A 24216-nucleotide genomic window follows, 5' to 3' on the forward strand; every position below is an offset into this window, starting at 1 on the left:
TGAATAAGACATTTTGTGAACAAAAACTGCTTTGCAAGTGTGACCTATTAAACTATAAATGAATGTGATTACGGCATAACCAACATCTTCACTTCAAGCGCTATATATAAAACAGAATTATAGAAGGCAGTTCTAATACCTGAAGCGCATTTACTTTTTACAAAAATAGAGAATAGTCTCAATTTAGCCTGAAACTAAAATGGTTTACATTTGTCAATGCACTTCTATGATATACACAGATATTCTTCTTCACCAACTAACCCATGATTAGATATTGCAACAGGCTTTTAAATTCCTTCATAAATTCTTGAAAGTTTTTCTCTTCATAATCTTCACATTTTGGACAGTTATCCGGTATAACAGGCTACAGGAAAGGGTACATAAACAATGCTTTAAATCAAAGACCGTCACAGAAAAAAAGGCATTGTGATTATAAATATGATTACAAGGGACATTTTATAACATTATAACATTACAACATTTTCCATATAGAAACTTGTACACAGAGAAATGGCATGTTTTTTCTCTAGTCAAGTGTAACCCGACATTGAGGTCTATTCACTAAGCTGCAAGTTAGTTGGCCAAGAATGCAATTTGGGCACTCTGATTTCATATAGACACACATAGCTTCTTGGGTGACAGTTTAAATCAGCTAGCAACTCACAGATTCATTAATTTCAAGTTCAATGGATGACAAAAACATAAATGGGACACATTGAACTCTGCGGAGGATGCAGTACATCTGTCAACCACTTGGGTTCACTGGTGCACTATATATATATATATATATATATATATATATATATATATATATATATATATATATATATATATATATATATATATATATAAAAATTTTAAATAATGTATTTTGTAACTCACTATCCCCCTTAATTCCACAGGGCAGGGATGGAGAGAAAGTGAGGCATTGCATGACACCTGTACCTCTCCAAAGGATTTTGACTACTTGAAGCCCCATCCTCAAAGGTTTCTTATATTTTTTTAAATCCCTACCATCCCACTAGTAACATGATGAGGGATATGCAGGAGTTGTAATAATTATATATATATATGATAAAAAAAATGTTATTCCATCTTCTAAGTATGCTAACAATTAATCAAGGCAAATAGGCAGAGCACAACAATGTGAGGCCGGGGATACATTTGAGAGGAACGGAATATCCAAACTACCGTATATTCCGGCGTATAAGACGACTGGGCGTATAAGACGACCCCCAACTTTTACAGTCCAAATATAGAGTTTGGACTATACTCGCCGTATAAGACTACCCCTCTACCCAGCGTACAACAACCAGCCAATCACGGCAAGCGATGTACCTTACCGGTGGTTTGCTGGTTGATTTGCTGACATATACATACATGCACTGCCCTTACACACACACACACACACACATATATAATATATATATCTATATATATATCTACACATATGCCTGTCCATACATACACATTTATACACTGCCTTCACCACACACCCCTGCCTTTACACACACATGTATATGTATATGTGTATATATATATATATATATATATATATATATATATATACACACACACGTATGTATAGATATATATATATATATATATATATATACACACACGTGTGTGTGTGTGTGTGTGTGTGTGTGTGTGTATTTCTCCCCCCTTTCTCCCTATCTCTTACCTTATCTTCTTTCTTCCATCCAGTTGTGGGAGCCCGATGTCTGGCACTTCAGACCTCGGCTTCCCTGCTCTCTAATCACTACGCGCCGGCTATTGATGCCGGGCGCCCGGACATGACGTCATCCCTGCGTTCGGCATCAATAGCCGGCGCCTAGTGATTAGAGAGCAGGGAAGCCGAGGTCTGAAGTGCCAGACCTCGGCTTCCCTGCTCCCTCATCACTACGCGCCGACAATTGATGCCGGGCGCCGGGACATGACGGCATCCCTGCGCTCGGCATCAATAGCCGGCGCGTAGTGATTAGAGAGATTGGTGGCTTCGTGGGAACCTCCGGCTTGGTAAGTACCCGGCGTATAAGACGACCCCCCACTTTTAAGAAGATTTTTTGGGGTTAAAAAGTCGTCTTATACGCCGGAATATACGGTAGTATCCTCTTGCTTCACTGCGTTTTAGAGATAAAGCTGACCATATTTTTGAAATGAAATCTGGGGATATTTTCATGCTTTCTTTATAGGGCTCCAATAAGTTATAGTGAGCATTAAAATATCCACAGTTTTCATTTTTAAAATCTGGTGCTTGGTGAGATAAACTGTGCAAAATAAAAGTGCAATATCAAATAATTGTTTTATCGGAGACATAAGCTAAGCAAATCTTGTTATCACATTTCATATAGCTGGTGTTATTTTAAGAGAAGCATTCAATAAAATAATTCTTGTAAATATACTGTAATAGCATTGAAAGGAACATACAATTGTAAGTTACTTGTGAAACATAATTTACTTATACATAAAGTCTCCAGGGACAACAACAAACTATGGAAAGAAGTCTACATTAGAAAAAAAACACTGTATATCACAAGGGTATTTGCGTTTGTACAGCAGAAAATTTAGGTATATTATTTTCATTTATTGATTTATACTGTCAATTTCCACAGCGCTGTACGATAGGTTAAGAAGGCATAGGTAGTGTATCACATAATTTCGAAAGAAAAAAAGGTAAGGCTGGCCCTGCACAAACATACTATAAGATATACTTTTCACCAGCAATATGTTAAGAATAACTAATTTAGTTTGCACTCCCAAAATACTTACTACAAAATCCCCTAGGGCTTTGTGTTGACCATCTGGAAAGTAATTATCCTTCATGAACTCAAGGAGAATTTGTGCTTCAGTGTTGTTTTCCACACAAGCCACCTCCTCTACAACAACAGCTAATTCCAGCAGATAACAATGTATAATAGAATCATTGCAGGTGTCCTGAAATAAAAAATGAAGTATCACACATAGTTTATCAAATTCTTCTCCATAACATATAAAAAAAGGTATAGTCATGTTGCACTGAAAGACTATTCATTGCATACAATGAGGGTTATGTATAAAACAATCTTGAGAGTTTAGAAGTCACCAAAGACATTCCACTGGTTGTCATAGTAACTGCACCACTTACAAATCCACACCAGAATTGTTATTTCTACATAACCCCCAAAACACCATTGATTACAAATAAAAGAAGATTCAGAATCCAAAATATCCCATATACCATTTTCCTAATTGTTTCTTACTGTTAGATTACTCAAAATGCTAATCCATAATAAACAGCTAATTACTAGATTTGGGCACCAGGGGGCTATTCGTGTTCGTATTCGTGCTCGTCTTCGTGCTAGTCTTCGGGGAAAAAAAAATCTTCGTATTCCGCGAATATTCGCCTGTTCCTGTCTTCTCTTCGGGCGAATATTCGTGGACATTCTTCGTGTTCGGTTTTTCTTTGTTTTTTCCGGTTAAGGGGTTAATACGGGGTTAACGCGTACTGCAGCAGCTCTAGCGCCAGGAGTTTAAATGTCCGTATGAGCAACTCTATTGGTCGTCAGCAGGGGGCTCGTCTGCCAATGGTTGATGGCAGACGAGCCCCCTGCTGGCGACCAATAGGGTCGCTCGTACAGACTGTTAAACTCCTGGTGCCGTAACTTGTCCGGCAGATACCATTGGTCTCCCTGTTCTATCAGTTAATAAATGATAGAACAGGGAGACCAGTGGGATCTGCCGGACAAGTTGCTTCATTAGGGGTTAACTTTTAAAAGTCTGTACGAGCGACTCTGTTGGTCGCTCGTACAGACTTTTAGGCTCCTGGTGCACTTGTTGCACCTTAAGGGGTTAAGGGGCCGTGCGAGTGAGCCTATTGGTCGCTTGCACGGCCCTTTAACCTATGGATTTCCGCTCCCGTTATCTAACGCAGCATCGAAGGGGTTAACGGGCCGGAAATCCATAGATTCGCTGTCAGGGGTTAAAGGGCCGTGTGAGTGAGCCTATTGGTCACCTGCAGGGTCTTCCTCTGGCATCAACCAATTGGTTGATGCCAGAGGAGGTCCCTGCAGGCGACCAATAGGCTCATTCGCACTGCCCTGTAACCCGTGACGGCGAACCTGCGGATTTCCACTTCCGTGAACTGCCACGATGCCGCGATGCCAAGGTAAGTTAGAAGGGGAAGGGACCGGGGAGAGTGGTAGACGAAGACGATCACGAAGATCTTCATGGTGTGTGTCTTCGTCTTCGCCTACGTTTTACCGCCGCTGTCTTCTCTTCGGCGTGTCTTCGAAACGAACACGAAAACACACTCTTCGTGTTCGTTTTCATGTTCGCCCGAAGACGAATGCACAAGTCTACTAATTACTTGTTTGCGTAAGTAATGAGGGGTACATCAACTTTTGCCAATATACTGTACATCTAAATGTAAAAACCGTGTCTTATAGCCTACTATAAATGTGGAAAGTTGAAAATATTGGCTCAGACATTTGCAGTAAAGTTTAACATTTCACCGTCCTGTGCATTATGCAGAGTAAACCCCAGTGATACTCTCCTCCAAGACACGCTGTATTGGCCCTGCAAAATGCATACTTAAGGGATAATTTCTTTTACATGTGATATCACACATTTGATTATGCACTATGCAAGGCCAAGGACAGCTAGCCCTTCTTACATCACGAATGTATTTGTCAGTAAATCGCAAAACATTTAGCATTCATCACAAATAGAATTCCGTGGTAAGTTTCCAGAATCGAATTTTCTAATACACAGACTTTACTTATAATACAGGTACTTACATCAGTCTGTATGTTTGCTGTATACAGGGTTAGGTTCATGGCCTTAAATAAAGGGGATGTGACAACAAAACATGAATTAATTGATGGTTCTTTCAACTAAATACAGTAGCTATTCTTTTACAAATATAATATCTATGAAATAGTGTAACTTTCAAAAGATTATTATTATTATTATCATCACATATTAATACATTTTATGTAGTGTGTTGCATATTACATTAGGTGTAATGTAGTTGAACAGACAGAACCACATATACACGTTAAAGATATCCATGTATAAATGGCACTGACCACACAAGGAAACATCTGTTTTCCCAACAAGCCCCATGTATTGTCATTTGTCTTGTTCACGTTTAAGTGAATCATTAAATAAATTACTATAAGGGTTTTTTTTAATGCCAATTCACAACTATAGATCTATAAATAAAATAAACGAAGTAACCAACACAAAATTATTCTAATCAAAGGTAAGATGAACCAGATAATTTATTTTCGAGGAGATACATAAAGGTCAGATGTACACACAACACTCAAATGGTATACTAGATTGTGGATGGAAGTAAAACCGAGGGGTGCAAAGGAAACTACCGTATTTGCTCGATTATAAGACGACCCTGATTATAAGACGACCCCCCAAAATCTGAATATTAACTTAGGAAAAAAAGAAAAAGCCTGAATATAAGACGACCCCAAAGGAAAAAAGTTTTACCAGTAAATGTTAATTCATGTAAACTATTTTTTTTTAATAAAAGCTATGATTGAGAAAAAGCTATGATTGGGGCAGAGTGGCATATAGGGAGGTATAAGGCATTTCAGGAGGCAGAGTGCTCTATTAAATGCCCCCTTAACGCCACTCCAGAAATGCCCTATGTCCCCATTTAACACACACACACACCCTATACCCCCATTTAACTAACACACACACACACACACTCTCTCTCTCCCCCCTCTCTCACCCCCCTTCCCCCTCTCTCCCCTCTCTCTCACCCCCCTTCCCCCTCTCTCCCCTCTCTCTCACCCCCCTTCCCCCTCTCTCTCACCCCCCTTCCCCCTCTCTCACCCCCCTTCCCCCTCTCTCCCCTCTCAGCCCTCTCTCCCCTCTCAGCCCTCTCTTACCGGTGCTTCCAGCCGGGGCAGCGGGTTGACGTCGCCTTCTGCTGCAGCCGGAAGGAGGTGGAGTTGGTAGCGGGGGTTTGTATGCGTCCGTCGCGTATACTTTCCCCGGCTGTCAGAGATCAGAGTTCCCCGCACCGGTGCGGGGAACGCTGATCTCTGACAGTCGGGGAAGGTCTACGCGACGGACGCAGACAACCCCCGCTGCTAGCCACACCTCCTTCCGGCTGCAGCGGACGTTGTCTACGCGGATCTCGTAGACGTCAACCCGCTGCCCCGGCAATACAGCAGGAAGCACCGGTAAGTGTTTGTATGATGGGGGGGGTGAGACAGGAGGATCCAGGTCCCTCTATTTGAGGTCTGATTAGAAGACGACCCCGATTAGAAGACGAGGGGTATTTTTCAGAGCATTTGCTCTGAAAAAAACCTCGTCTTATAATCGAGCAAATACGGTAAATTAAGCAAAATATATATTAAAAACCCAGCTATTGTACTTAACATGGGAAAAGGTATGTTGACTTCCCTTTGTCCAATTCCATCTAACCTAAAGCTATTCTATAATTGCTGATTGTTGTTGATTAAACCAGCCAACCTTGTAAGAGTTGGGGGGTCTGAATAAAAGAAATTGATTACATAATGCTGACCCTGCTACAGGCTAACACTGATTACAGCTTCCCCTTGAGAACTTTTTTAAACTAGATTTCTTCAAACTTACATTGATTGACAAAGTAAGTTTGAAGAAAGTTATAGGTACTCATAGCTGAGACGATGACAAAGTTCCTCTAAAGAATGATGAACAAAAAGAAGACAGAAACCAAAACACTAGTTTTCATTTCAGAACTGATTACTTCATTTGAAGTCCTTTTAATTTAATATAACATTTTATCATCATAACCCAAATTATTTTATTTGGGAATAATCAATAGCTGTTGTGTGTGCTGATCCAACGTTAATCATGTATTAAGGGTTTAATTTAATTACGGTATATAAAACTGGGACTGGCAAAAATCTAACAATGGCCTAGCTCTAAAACAGTATCGCCCGCATGTTGAGCCTGTGTATAGCAATTTCTAACAAATTACTAATATACAATTCAAACCAAGAAAGTTTGGAAGCAAAGTACTTACCGAATGTTGCGTCCAATATAAAGTTCCATTGATTACCTATATAACAAAATATACAAGTCTGCGTAAGACTTTGTGGGAGATTATAGGTTTCCAAAACATTTTTTTACTGTGGAACAGTGTTTTGAAGCTCTAGCGCCTGGGGCAGAACCAAACTTTGGAAGGACTCATGCAAATAAACTTGCTTTTTCACTACTCCCTACAACATATAATAGTATTTGCAATTCTTATTGAGCAAGGGAGCACTATGATAATAATTTGAAATAGCATCTGAGAGACACATCTCTCTTGCCATGCTTCTTTATACAGCTCTATCTGCTGTAGTAGTGACTACACATTGTTGCATTTCCCAATAAACAATAGCATAGAGGTTATAAGGAGCTTCTGCCTAGGACCAATAGCAGCATATGGGTCTATATATTTGGCTCCAGGAGGCCAACTGGGCCGATACTCACGTTTACCCCTATGCTGTGAAATTTTGGCTTGGCGAAAGGGAGGGAGCCTTTATTTGGTCCCATAACTAGACATTTTTGGAATCTACATTCATCTCAAGTTAATCAGCATGCATGGATGTATTTAATGCCTATAAATCTAGAATAATGTGGGCCCCAAGTACTGAAAGTTGGAAAACTCTGTTCTTGAACTTTTTATTTATGTTTCGAAACATGTTAATACCTTTAAATGTTTACTTTTCTGAATATATGTACATGAGAGTGTCACGAACCGGGTCCATACAGACGACTGTAAAGACCCAGAGAGCCCAAAGATTGTGTTCAGGAGTTACAGTGCAGTAGCGGACTTGGACAGGGCCTGGTGCAGGGCGACAGCGCTCTCCCAGTGGGCATCTAGGGTTGTGCAGCCACATACCAGCGCCCTGACATAGCAGCGGATGATGGCAGAACAGAGCAGAACTTGGAGATATCCTGCAGGCACCCTGGAGCAGGCATGAGACATAGCACTGGAATCATGTGCAGGATGCTGCAGGCTGGAAGTATGGAAGCTAAGCAGAGTACAGGAGAAACATAGCAAGCAAGGGGGACAGAGCAAAAAACATAACCAGACAAGATATACATAATACAGAGCACAACAGGGAACAAGACAAGGAATACAAGGATCCGACACAAACAGGACAGGACACCCCTCTACCGGGGTTACAAGCAATGTTCCATCTAATTTTTCTTAGTTGGCGTGCGCAGAAAATTTCTCTTGTGCAAAAAGTTTCACAGAGCAAAAATTTTGTGCGCACAATTTCCGCGCCGCATAAAGTTTAAAAAAAATTATTATTTTTTCTTTTTTTGGGAAAAACTGTTGTTCGCACAATTTTTGGACATGTGCGCTCTCTAAAAAAGCTATGTGCGCGCGCACAAGCGCACAGCTTAGAGGGAACACTGGTTACAAGACAGGACACCCCTCTACCGGGGATTCAAGACAGGACACCCCTTTACCAGGGATTCAAGACAGGACACCCCTCTACCGGGGATTCAAGACAGGACACCCCTCTACTGGGGATTCAAGACAGGAAACCCCTCTACCACATCTTATGGCCATAGTATGCTTAGCCCACCACTTTGCCAAAGTACTCCAATGGCGGTGGGTCCTAACGCTAGAGCCTGCCCACAGAGGAACTAAACATGAACCAAACATGAAAACCAAACACATATCAGAGAGACATACCTGTAGACTGCAGACTGAGACAAACAGAACACATGGGTGGGGCACACCTTATAAAGGAAACAGAGCTGAAGCAAAGAGCAAGACTGGAATCAAGGAATCAGAGGTTCAGGGCAGAACATACAGAAATCCAGATATGGACCACAGCAAGACAGGGAAACAAAAGACATGCAGCTCTGCAGCCTGGGTAGAGCGTGACAGAGAGACTGTTTCAAAAATACTGTACTGTATTTTTGTATACATATAAGGAATAAAATAGTTTATTGATGCTCATGCTTCCATATAATATTTACCTTATGGAAAAGATCAAGGTCTTGAAGAATGTACTTGGACATTTCTAGTGACTTGTATCTGTAACAAATATTGCACATGGAAAAAGTTACAACTCTAATTTGGGGTGTGTATTTTTAACCCCTTAAGGACAGAGCTGTGTTTTTTATTTTTTTGGTACCCTTTATGATAATGGCTTTAACATTTCTACGGTGCTCATGTTTAGCTCTAATTTTATTCTCTCTCATTTACTGTACCCACACAAATTATATATTGTTGCTTTTTCATGACTATAAGGGCTTTCTTTAAATACCATTACTTTGATCATATCATCAAATTCACAATTAAAAGAAATTTTAAAATATGGTGAAAATTTGAAAAAGTGCATTCGTAATTTTATTTGGAAACTCTTTTACTTATCTACAAAAGGTAATGAAAAAACCCATGAAGTAGAATTTATTTGTACTGAGTTTAGAAATACACAATGTGTTTTTTTTTCAAAACAAGTCATTCTGCCCTCATGTCCTATTTGGGTGATCTTTGAAGTTTGTCAGTTCAATTTACCCCCATCAAACATGCACATCCTGAGTTCAATGATACCACCTATGACTAGTTGTCATTTGGGAAGTGTGCATTTTTCAGTGTTGAACTGGATAGTGAGAAGCGAGGAAGAGGGGTAGACAGTGAGAAGGGGTAGAAAAGGGGGAAGGTAGATAGTGAGAAAGAGGGTAGTAAGTAAATTGAAATAACAGTGAGCATGCATGAGAGAATGAATGAATGAATGCGTGGATGAATTGTGTGAATGAGTGAGGAAATGAATGAATGTGTGAATTAATTATGTGAATGAGGGAGATAGTTAATGAGTTTGTGAGAATGCATTAATGAATGTATAAATTATTTGTGTGAATTAATTATGTGAATAAAAGTGTGAATTAGTGAGTGACTGTAAAAGTGTTTGTGTGTATCATAGATGTATAATTAGTTTGTGGAAAGGCATTGAGGGCACAAGCAGGATGTCTATGAGACAAGGATGGCACGGGCTGGGCTGTTTGGGAACAAAGTTGACTCATGCAAGTCCTATGTGTATAATTTGGGTGCTGGTCAGGTTCTATGTGGGAAGTGTGGACACCAGGGCGGGCTTTGGGGTGTGCAACCTGTCATCTATGCCTTTAATTTAGGGGGTTTTATCTATACCTTTTATTGCTGAGTTTTTATGTGATTTCCAGTTGATCTATACCTACAATGCTATGTTTCCATACATTATTATTGTATACCTGCAAATACGGGATTTGTATGTCTGATTCTATGCCTTCACATGTGAACAATAATATATGTATATAATTGCTGTTAGCAATTACACTCCTATCATGCCCAGGCAACCAGTACATGCTAGAACGTGGGCATGATAACAGCAATCACACTCCTATCATGCCAAGTCAGCTAGTCCGGAATCTGGGTATGCCTGGGCAAGTGTGATTGCTGTTAGCAATGATATATATATATATATATATATATATATATATATATATATATAAATATTGTTATTGAATTTTTTTGTCCAATTTTGGTGTGTTACTTACCTTTAGTAAAAGTGTGGGGTTTAATTGTTTTTGTTTTAAGATGTCATTTTTGGTTTCGGCCAAGTGAATGCTGAATTTTCGATTTTGGGCCAGGATTTTAATTCCTACACCACATCAATGTTTGGCTTAGTATATAGTGATAGGGGTTATGCTGCATTATTGTCAATGTCTGGCTCAATGTTTAGTGATAGGGATTACGCTGTACCACCATCAGTGTCTGCCGCCTCACTATATAATGATAACAGTTATGCTGTACCACCGTCAATGTGTGCCTCAGTATATAATGATAACAGTTATGCTGTACCACTGTCAATGTTTGCCTCAGTATATAATGATAACAGTTATGCTGTACCACTGTCAATGTGTGCCTCATTATATAATGATAACAGTAATGCCGTACCACCGTCAGTGTCTGCCTCAGTATATAATGATAACAGTTATGCTGTACCACCATCAATGCCTGCACCAGTATCTAATGATAGAAGCTATGCAGTTTTAAAGTGTGCGTGTGTGTGGGGGGGGTGCCACATACAGGATCCGCCCCAGGTGCTAAACACTCTAGGTACGCCCCTGCTTTATATATGCTTCTTTAGTGGGACTGGTAAACTGTCCCTTTAAATATGGAATGGTACATATTTACTATGACATGGTCTGTGAAGAACATAAGTGTCCTACTTGTTAAAAAAAAAAAATAGTAAAGACTTACCCATGTGCAAATGTAGCAAGAATTATGAATCCAAAAATCGCTTTGATCATGACTCAAAGAACAGGATTTTGATCCATACACTGGAGCATACAGGATTACGTGGGACATCTCCAAAGACTTAGTCAGACCAAATTGCTGAGCTGAAAAACATCGTACTTTTCAGTAAACCACATTAATGTAGATGTATAAAAATAAACTGCAACTTGTTTTTGACAATGACTCTTCAACCTATGAAAACCTTTTTGGCTTGCACTGTTACTACTCACAAAAACATTCCAATTTCAGGTCAGTGAGATCCACATAATAAAAAGAACACTAAATGTTGATAATAAATCCTAAAAATATAAAATTAAATATCGATGGTCATACCAATTAAATTACCATAAGCCAGCACATAATTATCGCAACAGGTTTGGTACACAGAGGTAGAGAAATGGCACCTGGATTTTATTTTAATTTTTTTTTTGGACATGTGACCAGTGTTTAGGAACATAACTGTAGTTGTACAACGATCCTACCTCTATCCCATCACCTCGGTTGTTGACCTTCCACCTTACTCTATTGGCAGAACTCCCCAATGTCATTATTATTAATTCACATCAAGGTATTTTACAAATCCTCCCAGCACTTATCACCAATTCCATCCAAGATTATTTATAAATATGTTTGTTACCTTAAGACAAATCTGGCTCTGACTTTAACAAATGTTTTTGATGTATTCACCTACTGTGATAGAGAACAGCAATATTACACCACGATTAAGCCGTGTGCTCTTGAACTAAAATGATAGTAGAATTAGGCATTCTGATTCATACGTTTGCACAAGTCTGCACCCTTGTAGCACCCAAAGGATGCTCGAATGGACTTTACCGCCCATCTAGCGTTAGAAGGGTAAGCCAGGATTTATGTTAGTTTACATTTGTTTTTTGTTAACCCCTCCATCATGCCAGGCAGGAATGGATGGAGGGGGAGAGACATGGAGTTTATGCCCATCCAAAAGGTTTTTACAGCATTTTAACCTTCTTGTCCCATTAAGGATACTCCTAAAGATATTTCAAATAACACCCCCATCCCACTGGATACAATATGGGGGGGTGAGGCATGGCTTGGGGTCTGTGACTCTTTTAGGGTAATTTTAGATACTTCAACCACCCTTCCCTCTAAGTAGAGGATGAGGGTGAGGGCGTATATTTGGGCACTATATCTCCTATGTGAGTTTATTAAATTACCCTCTGTACACAGCATGGGGAAGAAGGGGGGCACCCCCCTTGGTTAATAAGAATTTCCTGTGGACTAATATTTATTTTAATTTACTGTGGTAAGGGATTGTGTGTAGGAGGGTGCTCCAAAGGGGTGCATGTTCCTATCATCTGCCAGTGCCTGCCCAGGCCAGTGCCCTACAACATTGCTGCTGCTCCTCTCTTACCTTCTTTACTCAGGTGCCTGGCCTGTCCTGCCCTGTTCACTGCACTTAAATGCCCTTCCTTACTCTGGGGAATACATTCTTATTTTTTCTTATATGGGGAGGGGCTGTGGCTGGATGTGTATGTCTGCCACTGCCATTGCTTGGTCTGCCCTGCTCTGTGCCCTGCCCCGTGCCCCACTGCCCTTCCTTTCTCTGGTGGGTCAATTCTTGTTCTTGTTTCTAATATGAGGGGAAATTCAGGCTGTCTTCCAGTGACTGCCATGTACTCTGTATTGCCTCTGCTGCTGCAGTTCTATTTTCGTCCTTAAGCTGAGGAATAAATATTTGACTTTTGGCTGTTTGTATATTTTCATCTTTGTACTGTTTTTGCAGATAAGGAAATGCACCCTGCAAATTATGGCTTTCTTCCCGGGTAACTTTAAAGGCTAATTTCAGAACATCATAACTTTAAAGGCTAATTTCCGCAACATCATAATCTCTTCCTGTTGGTCTTAATTTTTCTTTTTTTTTTCTTTTTTTTTTTTTTTTTTTTATTTTATTTACGAAAATAGAAAAAATGACATAGAACACCACGAAAAAACAATCTCTGTGATAAACAATAAAAAATAGACAATAATTTATACTGTCTGTCGGGATCCCAAGCTAAATAGGGGAAAGCATTTGTAAATAAAGAGACAGACAATCAATTGGTCATCCCCGTTCAGTTGTGTAACCAGCAGACCATAGAGAAAAGAAAAAAAAAAAAAAAAAAAAAAAAAAGGAAAATACACAAAATATTAAACAAAGAGATGGAGCTGGGGCGAGGGCGAGATATTTCCGAAACTTCAGAGGGACTTCTAATCCAATTGAGATCGAGATCTATTGATTTTTTGAAAGCATAAATCCCAATAACGGAATTTTTTTAAAGATATATAAAGAGTTCGAGAAATTTCCCTTTCCATGGTAATTTGATACAGCAGTTGTTTCTCAAAATGAGACCAAACGAAATGTCTAGCTTGTTTCCATTCCCTAGCGATACATTTCTTGACTGCCAAGCATGTGTGTATCGTTAGGTTTAACTGAGTCGGAGACAATAAGGGCCAACCTTGGTGTAATAAAAGAGATAGGGGTGAATTCGGCAAATTTATATCGTCAACCGTTTTCAAAAAAACTAGAATGTCTGCCCAAAATTTAAACACTATTGGGCAGGACCACCAAATATGTAGGTAAGTTCCCTCCCCCTGCCCGCAACGCCAACAAGTATTTGGACACGTTGTAAACATAAGAGCAATCTTGGTGGGGACTCTGTACCATTTGTTGACGACTTTATAATGAGTCTCTAATAATGAGAGATCGTGGACTCTCGGAAGGAGTTGTTTATACATATTTAACCATTGGTCATTTGAAATTATAATGTTTAGATCTTTTTCCCATCTTTCTTTTACCGAAATAGTGGGTAAGTCTCCCTCAATTACTCTCATCAGTTCTATACATTTTGATAATAATTTTATAGGTTTAGTAAGGCTAAAAATAGATGTAATTCTCCTATGGATTTCACTCTGTGTGCAAACTACATGTTTATTGATACAATGTTTAATCCTTAAATAATTAAATATGGATGGAGAAAAAGGTTTCAGTTTTTCTACTAGATCTGGTAAGGGAATCAGTTGTCCCTGTATCATAATTTCAGCTATTGATTGTATACCAGCATCTGTCCATTGAGCAAGAGAGATGTTATCGATCGTTTTTTCTAACACGTCTATACTTAATGAATCTATCAATTTCCCTTTAATACCTAATCTTTTTTTAATACGTAACCATTCTGGGATAATTCCCTCTAGAACCCTGTTTTTCCCTTGGATTTGAATTAGTGTGTCTCTATCCTTTATAGACCATACTAATTTATTAAGATGAGTGTTTCCCAAGGCATTTTGTTCTATTATATACCATCTTTCTTTTTTAATGGTCTGTTGATATATTTTAGTTATATGTAACAAAATGCTTGCATCATATATCTGTTGGATCAAAGGGAATCCCATTCCCCCATTTTTGGGTTTAGCACCCAGTAATTTAGAATTTATCCTAGGAATTTTCCCTTTCCAAACAAAGTTTATAAAGGAAGTATGAATTATTTCCAGCCAATTCTTTGGGATTTTTGCAGGAAGCATCCGAAACAAATAAGTCCATTTCGGAGTTAAGTAGGCTTTTAACGCGTTGACCCGTCCCCACCATGAGAGATCTGTTTTCCGCCATTCTCTAATCAATTCAGTAGAAGTTTTTAAAGTACGTAGATAATTTTTAGTTACTAGATCTTCCAATTTATCTGGAATACAAATCCCTAAATAATCAAAATCACTCGCCTTTGTATTCAATGAGTAACTCATTGAAAGTCTGTAAACATGATGGGGTTTCATATTTTTAACTTGCGCGATGGACTTATTCATATTTAACTTATAGTTCGAAACCTTACTATATTTTTCTATTTCGGAAAGAAAGATGGGAAGTGAGGACAGTGGATCAGACAAAAAAATAATCACATCGTCCGCATAAAGAAGAAGTTTATATATGTTATTACCTATCTCAATGCCCTTGATTTTATAGTTATTTCTTATCTGAATAGCAAGGGGCTCAAGAGACAGAATGTATAGGATAGGGGATAGTGGGCACCCCTGACGGGTGCCATTCTGAAGGTCGAACCAGTCAGAACAAAAACCAGAACCCACTACCCGGGCGCTAGGATTAGAATATAAGGCATTAATAGCTGTGTACATCCAACCAGAAAGACCGAAATGTTTTAAAGTTACTTTAAGGTACCCCCAACTGACCCTGTCAAATGCTTTCTCTGCATCTAATGACAGGGACAGAAGGGGGCACCTATGTTTTTCTACATAGTCCAATATATCCACCAGACATCTAATGTTATTTGCCGAATCTCTGCCCGACACAAAACCCACCTGGTCTGGATGGATCAGAGTTTGCAAGATTGGTTTTAATCGTTCCGCAAGTAGTGACGAAAATAATTTTGTATCGACATTTATTAATGATATGGGGCGGTAATTTTTTATGTCTTCAGAGTTTTTATCTTTTTTTAATATTGGTAGGATATTGGCCTGTAAAAATTCTTTTGGACAGGAGCCTGTGATCGTGATTTCATGAAACATATCTAACATTCGATCTATAATATCTTTTTTAAAGGTCTTATAAAACAGATTCGTAAATCCATCCGGCCCAGGTGTTTTAGCTCTTTGTAATTTATCAATTAGTGAACTTAGTTCTTCCCTTTGCAGCGGTTTAAGTAATGTTTCTCTCTGTTCTTGATTTAAAGCTGGAAAATTTATCGAATTTAAATATGTCTCTACCTCTGACTCATTAGTTTCTGATGGTATATTATATAATGAATTATAATATAATCTGAACCCCTCTGCAACATCTTCAGGAGACATTCGTATGTTTCCTTGTGTTACAATCTTCGTAATTCTTTCTTTGGCCCTTTGTTTTTTAAGTAGATTTGTCATTAATTTATCTGGTCTATTGCTTTTATGATAAAATTTTAATTTTAATTTTTCCATGCAATATCTAGTCTTTTCCAGTTCTTTCTGGTTTATTTTATCTCTAAGACTTGCAATATCTTTTATACAGATTTGTGTAGGGTCCGATTTAAAATCTTTCATCAAATTATAATAAGACACATAAAGCTCATTTAACAAGTTCTCCCGTTTTGCTATCATATTTTTTTTGATCTTAATAAAGAAGCCCCTGGCGACCGCCTTATAAGTACACCATCGTATCCCTTGGGATGTTTGACCTGCTTTGTTTTCTTGAAAAAAATTTTTAGTCATATTTGAAATAAGTTCTCTATTTATTGCTGAAAACAAAAGCGAATCATCCAACCGCCATGTCGTACACGAAGTTGGACCCCAGATATCTTTAAGATCGAAAAAAATTAAACTATGGTCAGACCAAATGTTCTCCCTCAGTAAAATCCGTTCAACTTGGTTAATTGCTCTAAGGTCACCGAGGACCATATCAATTCTAGAGAATGACTTGTGTACATTTGAATAATGAGAATAGTCTCTTAGTGAGGGATGCTTAACTCTCCATAAATCATAAAGGTTAGCTTTATCTATAATATTACGAAAGGAATTAGTTCTCTTTTTTAAATTTTTATTAATTTGTTTATGCTTACCAGTTTCTTTATCCATTGTTATGTCTAATATGCAGTTAAAATCCCCTGCAATAATAAGAATTCCTGTTTTTATTTGTTCAACTTTATCCAAAATAATTTTAAGATGTGTAAGGGGCTCCTTATTAGGAAAATAAATATTAACTAATGTATATTTTATGTTATTTAATGTACCCACCCATATCAGGTAACAAGCATTTACATCTTCTTCTATATATGTTGTTTCTATACTAATATTATTTGAAAAGGAAATCGCTACCCCTCTTTTTTTTTTATCTTGCAATGAAGCATGAAAGGTATGTGGAAAGAGTCTCCCCCCCCATCTTAATTTATCAATAGTCCTCCAGTGCGTTTCTTGAAAAAACGCTACGTCAATCCTTTCTTTCTTTAGACACGAATAGATTCTACTACGTTTTTCAGGCGAGTTTAGACCTTGAGTGTTGACCGATACACATTTAAGACCCATTTAAATGATAATAGAGAAAAGGACTTTTCTGGTCTGTCACAACGGCCCTAGCCCACCTGCAAAATCTATATAGCCCCTCTGTTTTTCCGCCTAAAGCCCCAGCTCCATCTCGCAAACCATAAAAAACATTTACAAAAATACAAATCATATTAGAACATACATAAAAACCAAATTGACAAAGAGTACTCAACCAATATACTCCATCACAGGGGCAAAAAGGCGAGACAAAAATGCACCCGCAAGTGCGACATAACATAAGTAGACTAAACAAATGCATCCCGGTGATAACAAAATTATCAAGATACATACTTAGGTTCAAATGAACCGAAAGGAGGAGAAGAGATGGGAAACCTTGTTAGAAATAATGGCAGGCGTTGAGAACGGTGGATAAATCATATGTTATGACAAAAAAAAAAAAAAAAACTGAATAACATTATAGTAACATTATATAGAAAAGGCAATATATAAAATATATAGAATATCAAAGATGTATATTGAGTGAAATCTTTACACTCAGATTGTCAATGATTTTTAAAGCAAATATGACACAATTTACAACAGTACCATAAAGGTTAAAATTGAGTTGAATTTTTATCCCTTAATTATTTCTAGTTAGCTCCCAGGTCTTTTCCGAATTTGCATTCTTGGACTCAATACATTCAATATGACCATGAATAGAACATTCAAATATTAGTATAGAGAGATTAATATAATAGAGATCTCATCTGTAAAGTACCTCTCAAATAGATTCAGGTCTTAATGAAGATGCAATAAAAAAAGTAAATTCTTTAAAATACATTGACATAAATCTATGATTGACCAAACCCATAGAAAATTAACAAGTATGCATAGGAAGTTTGCGTCAATATCCTAAAAGGAGTCATAACGAGTGCTATGTGCAGCAATCAATTCTTAAATAAAGTGCTTAAGTGTATAGATTATGCATAAAATCTATATTAAATATGTTATTTAGAATAAAATTAAAATATTTATAGTGAAAGGAATTACTGTGCGAACTACATATATTATCTAGTATTATTCTACTTCATAAGGTGCTTTTATATAAAAAATTTATATTAATTAAATTATTTGTTATATTTATTGTGCAAACTGATTATAATAATCAGCAGTGAAGGAAAAAAAAAAAAATAAAAAAAAAAAAAAATAAAAAAAAAAAAAAAAAAAATAAACATTATGTAGAAAAAACAAAATGTGAAATATATATGATATCAGAGATGTATATTGGATGAAATCTTTACCCTCAAATTGTCGATAATTTTTAAAGCAAATATGACAATTTACAACGGTACCATAAAGGTTAAAATTGAATTGGATTTTTATCCCTTAATTATTACTAGTTAGCTCCCAGGTCTTTTCCAAATTTACATTCTTGGACTCGATACATTCAATATAACCATGAATAAAACATTCAAATATTAATATAGAGAGATTGATATAATAGAAATCTCATCTGTAAAGTACATCTCAAATAGATTCAGATCTTAATGAAAATGCAATAAAAAATATAGAGTCTTTAAAATACATTGGCATAAATCTGTGATTGACCAGACCCATAAAAAAATTAACAAGTATGCATAGAAAGTTTGCATCAATATCCTAAGAGGAGTCATAACGAGTACTATGTGCAACAATCAATTCTTAAATAAAGTGCATAAGTGTATAGATTATGCATAAAATCTATGTTAAATATGTTAATTAAAGTAAAATTAGAATATTTATAGTGAAAAAAAAAATTACTGTGCGGACTACATATATTGTCCGATATTATTCTACTTCATAAAGCGCTTTTGTATAAAAAATGTATATTAATTAAATTATTTAGTGCAAACTGATTATAATAATCAGTAGTGAAAGAAAAAAAAAAAAAAAATAAATAAACGAGAGTGATCAGCCGTGTAAACGTGTTGTTCTTGTAAAAACAATCATATTATTAGAGATCTACTGTGAACTTCCACACAAAAGAAAAAAAGGAAAAAAAAAAAAAAAAAAAAAAAAAAAAAAAATAAATAAAGATCGAATATTCATAGAGTGTAGTGTTAATCTTGTATAAGGTTCAATCTTATTTTAGAATCTACTGGGCGCCTAACGATTGATCTCAGTATAGAGCTTGCCTATGTAAATCCAAGGCAGCACAAATATTTAGGATATAACTTATGAAAACAAAGAAGAGAGAAGAGAGAAAAAAAAAAAAAAAAAAAAAAAGGGAGAGAAGAACACAATCAAATATTCTTCTGTTTTATCCAATCATTTAGAGCATTTGCATTCATGAAAGTCTCTGCGGAGTTATTCCAATACACTCTTAGGGCTCGCGGAAAAGCCCACATATATTTGATGCTTTTTCCACGCAGGTATTTTAAATCTTGTAAAAAGGTTCGTCTCCAATTCCTGGTTCCCAAAGAAAGATCCGCGTATATTTGGATTTCTGAAATTTTTTTATCTTTAGAGATCTTTTGTCTGCGTGCTCTTAGAATATTCTCTTTCCAATGGACCGAAGCAAAGGAAACAATAACGTCTCTAGGAATGGTGTCCGGCGAATCTTTAGGTTTCTTCAAGCGATGGCATTTATCTATTAAATTATGAGGCAATGGCTCTTCTATTTGCATATCCTGAATGAGTTCTACTACAAATGTTTGTAATTTGTCAATTGTATAGGATTCTGAAATATTCCTAAAGCGTAAGTTGGAACTACGCGAACGATCTTCCAGCTCTGAAATTTTAATTTGCAGATCATCATACTTATTTTCTAAAGATTTAAGCATTGTTGAAGTTAGGTTCTGTTGATCTTCTAGAAGTTGATATTTAGCTTCAATATTTGTAACTTTCGTTGTCAAATTCGCAATATCCTCCCTAATTTCTATAGAGCTGGAGGCAATTTCTTGTTTTATATTTTTCAATAAATCTTCTAGAGCATTTCGTAGTATTTCTTGTGTTACATAAGAAACCTCCGGTCTAATAGGACTAGACAGAGTGTCTTCCATTGAAGCCGATGACTCAGCATGTGAATACTCCAGCGATTCCTTTGTATGTCTCGGAGAAAAAAAAGATGATGGTCCTTTATTTGATTTGGATTCTTTCTTATCTTTTTCTCTATTTTTAATAGGCTGCTGTTTGGGAGGCATAGTTGAAAATTTATGCTACTAACAGCCAATTGTATATATATAATGAAATTAAGAAAAAAAAAGAAAAAAAAAAAAAAAAAAAAATCAGGTTTTCAGGTTTATCGTGAATTTGTTGTCCCATTCATTTAGTTAATAGAGCTCTTTCCTACGTCTTCAGTGAGTCTCAACTATCAGCATACAGCTATCAGTTATCTCATTTGAGTTCATTTGAGTTTTTTACCAAGCTATAACCGGCTTTTGCCGACTAGTGACCGCTCTTGAACAGACCGTAGTCCAGCACTGCAGCGACAAGTATATACTTGCCAGGTCACGGTAGCGTCGTCGGCAGCATAACAGTTTCTGCACAATAACTGCTCGGCGGCTCAACGGCTCAGCAGCCAAAACACAATAAGTGTATGTTTAAAAAAAAAAAAAAAAAAAAAAAAAAAAAAAAAGGATTTATCAAGATTGTCGTGAGTTTATCGTCCGGTTCCTTTGGTTAATAAGGCTCTTTTCTATGTCTTCTGCTGTCTTGATTCAGTATTCAGTAGTCAAATATCTCCTTTGAGTGCATTTAAGTTCTTTACCGAACTGTAATCAACTTTAGGCAACTAGCAACCGCTTTTAGGCAGACCGTAATCCAGCACTACCACGCGAGATGTATACTGCCAGGGTCTCGGTAGCGTTGACAGCAGAATAACAACTGCTACAAGGTAACGGCTCGGCGGCCAAACACAGCACAGCGGACAACTCCAAACAGTCTCCCACGGCACCTCCGCAGATACTGTAAGTATCGTATGACGAATATAACATACCGCGAATTCCCGGCAGTAACGGTGTAAACACGACTGCTGTGGGGGCCGTGGAGAGCAGGCACATTCCCCGGCTCAACTTAGCTTGCCTCAGGTTAACTCAGCCTCGCGGCATCGCCGCGTGGATCCCATCCTCCTCCTCCTCCTGGCGCGTGTAGCGTCACGTCCTCACGTGCGTCACGCCCCTCATCTCTCCCATCAATGGTCTTAATTTTTGAGAACAGAATGCAACTAGGTGAAGAGTATCCTTTGGGTCAGAAAGCTATGATATCTCAATTTAAAATATAGCAACTGAATTGTCCCTTAAAGTGATTTTGTGCTGTACAATCATTTGTTAATTTAGTTCTACTGCTAAGGAGGTTTGTGAGGATGTAGTATAGTATGTAGTTGTGTTCGCGGTTATCAACTCACACAGATGGTGTAGCGGTGCTTGTTGAAATGGTATAGAGTTTGGTGTCAATCATGCATACAGTGTATCTTTCAGCCTGTTTCTGGAATCCATGGGTATGTCTTTGCAGCTGTCTACAATACTACTGCCAGAATACTTTAACTGCTAGATTTTACTGTGTCAGCATTGTTGGCTGCATTAAGCCACATTAACCCCTTAAGGAAGATTTTGTTATTTTTACATTTTATTTTTTAGCTACTTTACCGTCGCTTTTGCTCATGACCACAGTACATGCCATTTTGTTTTAATATGCTGCTTCCTTTTTCTTTTGGTTGTGTTTTATGTGCTTTTCACAAACTCAGTTTGTCTTTTTTGTCTCAGTTAGAAAACTCCTCAGATCTGGTTTTCACCTCACCCTGCTGGTTTGCCTAGGTCGCACTTCAAAATACATATGACACACACCTTTCCCAAGGTCACCTTGCGCTTTTATTTTTATTCTCAAGCTATAACACAGACACATCTAATTCACGCACGTAATTCATAACACACTATGCCTCACGCATTTCATGTCCTTTCTCACTTTTAAGGCATTGAGACCATGTAGTATCGGACACTGAGTTTCTCCATCATTGCAGGGATATTCTCATTCTCGGAGGTATGCGACTTTTATTGCCTCTGCCTGGCTTACATTAATTGCTTTTGCTATAACATTTGTACTTATCTCCATTATGTATCTTTTATGTTATGTACTCCTGCTTGATGTGTGCAATGGCATTGAATACCCTATTCCTTTTGTATTACTTGGCTCTCCGTATTGTGATATTCTATACGATGTGAATCAGATATGAATAAAAAATGTAAATTAAAAAAATATATATTTTCAGCTATGTTTTTGTTTAATAATTTCCCTAAATTAAAATAACATTACTGGCACAAATTATATATTGTTTTCCCAAGAACAAGCTAGGATATCTATGTGAACCATGCTAATACATCTAATTACTAATAAAATATAAAGAAAAATGTAATTGGTTTTACTTGTCACGAAATATATTGCAATTACATTGGACTGTAGCCTTAATGGTGTTTAGACTCCAATACCATCACACAAAAGTATTTACTTCCAGAAGCAGAAAACGTTAATGTTAATTCACAAGGGGCTTTTCACCAGTCTTCATTGAACCATTTTCTAACAAACTCTTGTAAAGCATGAGGCAAAATATAAAAGTACATTTTTTAACACTACTTTTGCAATTTTGCTTGGATTTCTTCCACATGATAGGTGTAATTGTTTTTAGCTCTAACTCCCCCGAATGTCTTTTCTTTGTCACCTTTGCCTCGCATTTCACTTCCTTCTTATTCTATCTTGTCAATTTTTACTCTCTTTTCTCATCCCACTTCGATTGTTTCCATTTTTCTTTGGCCCATCAGCATTTTCCCTCCCTTTGCTTCCCCATAAGCAAATATATATATGATGTATGTATGTATGTATATATTATATTAGCTCCCTACCACTACTTTTGCTTACCTTTTAATGATTCTGATAGTCCAGCCTTGAGGCTCTCACCATAGCCCCGGTGTATGACACCAGCTATGCTTTTCAATCTTTAACACAGCAAATAATAAACTTTTTCCAAAAACTGAAAAAAGTTGCAAAACATACCACACCCAGTAACTCTAAAATATGCTCTTTGTAAAAACCTCTGCTGTTGCTAGTAGTGTCAATATCCTTACTTTCTCTTTCAGGAAATGTTTATTTTTTTCACGGTAATAAGCATCAGATGTATAGCTTCCTATTATCCAAACACAGGAAAATAATTGGCACCATTATAGACATGTTAATAGTTTATTGTTATCACTCAACAAAATGCAAAGTCAGTGAACAGAAGAAAAATCTAAATCAAGTCAATGTGAATGTTTTCTGCCAATGCTTTCCTGATGGCACAGCTGGACATTTTCCGATTGCAAAAGGGATGTAAGCATTATGTGACTTTCATCTGCTGCATCAAGTTCCCGTGGCTGACCACTGTATCCTCAACATTGCGCTTTTGTGCTTCTTCAAAAAGAACTTGGACAGGACATCTGGAAACCCCTGCCTTAAAATGTCTGCCTTGGAGAGATCTAATGCAAGTCTTGGCATGCTGTATGACTTTTGACATTAAGCTGTCTTAAGAAACCTCATCCAGTTTTATTCCTCTAACACAGCTGTTTCTGTTTTAGTTAATGATTGTGTCTTAACCTTCATGTTAAATTGACGATCACGAACAACTGTTTAATATAATTGTTTAATGATCACCTAACTATATGGCTACAAAATCCCTGAAGTGTACCTAGAAGAATTAATGCTGTTCTGAAGGCAAAGGGTGGTCACACCAAATATGTAATTTTTTAAGATTTTTCTTCTGTTCACTCACTCTGCATTTTGTTAAATGCTAAAAATAAACTGTTAACATGTCTCTTTTTGAAAGCATTCTTACAGCATTTTGTTACACCTGCCCTTCTGCATAGTTGAAAGTTAATATAACAGGGGTTAATATAACAGTTTGGCAGTGCCTCCACCTAGTAATTATCCATGGTATTAGAATATAGTGTACTTGGACA

At 37.3% G+C, this 24216-nt stretch overlaps 1 protein-coding gene across 1 annotated transcript; it reads right to left on the reverse strand.

The window, feature by feature from the left end:
* Positions 1-256: 256 nt before the first annotated feature.
* IL15 (interleukin 15) lies at positions 257-23524 on the reverse strand. The gene is made up of 7 exons (XM_053459339.1): positions 23144-23524; positions 11243-11382; positions 8980-9037; positions 7019-7054; positions 4779-4820; positions 2773-2937; positions 257-364 (listed from the first exon to the last, which is right to left on the reverse strand). The coding sequence occupies exons 2-7, from the start codon at positions 11290-11292 to the stop codon at positions 257-259; spliced, it is 459 nt and encodes a 152-aa protein (XP_053315314.1). The 5' UTR covers positions 11293-11382; positions 23144-23524.
* Between the last annotated feature and the right edge of the window lie 692 nt (positions 23525-24216).

This window comes from Spea bombifrons, chromosome 1 (assembly GCF_027358695.1).
Source record: "Spea bombifrons isolate aSpeBom1 chromosome 1, aSpeBom1.2.pri, whole genome shotgun sequence".
NCBI classification, from domain to species: Eukaryota; Metazoa; Chordata; class Amphibia; order Anura; family Pelobatidae; genus Spea; species Spea bombifrons.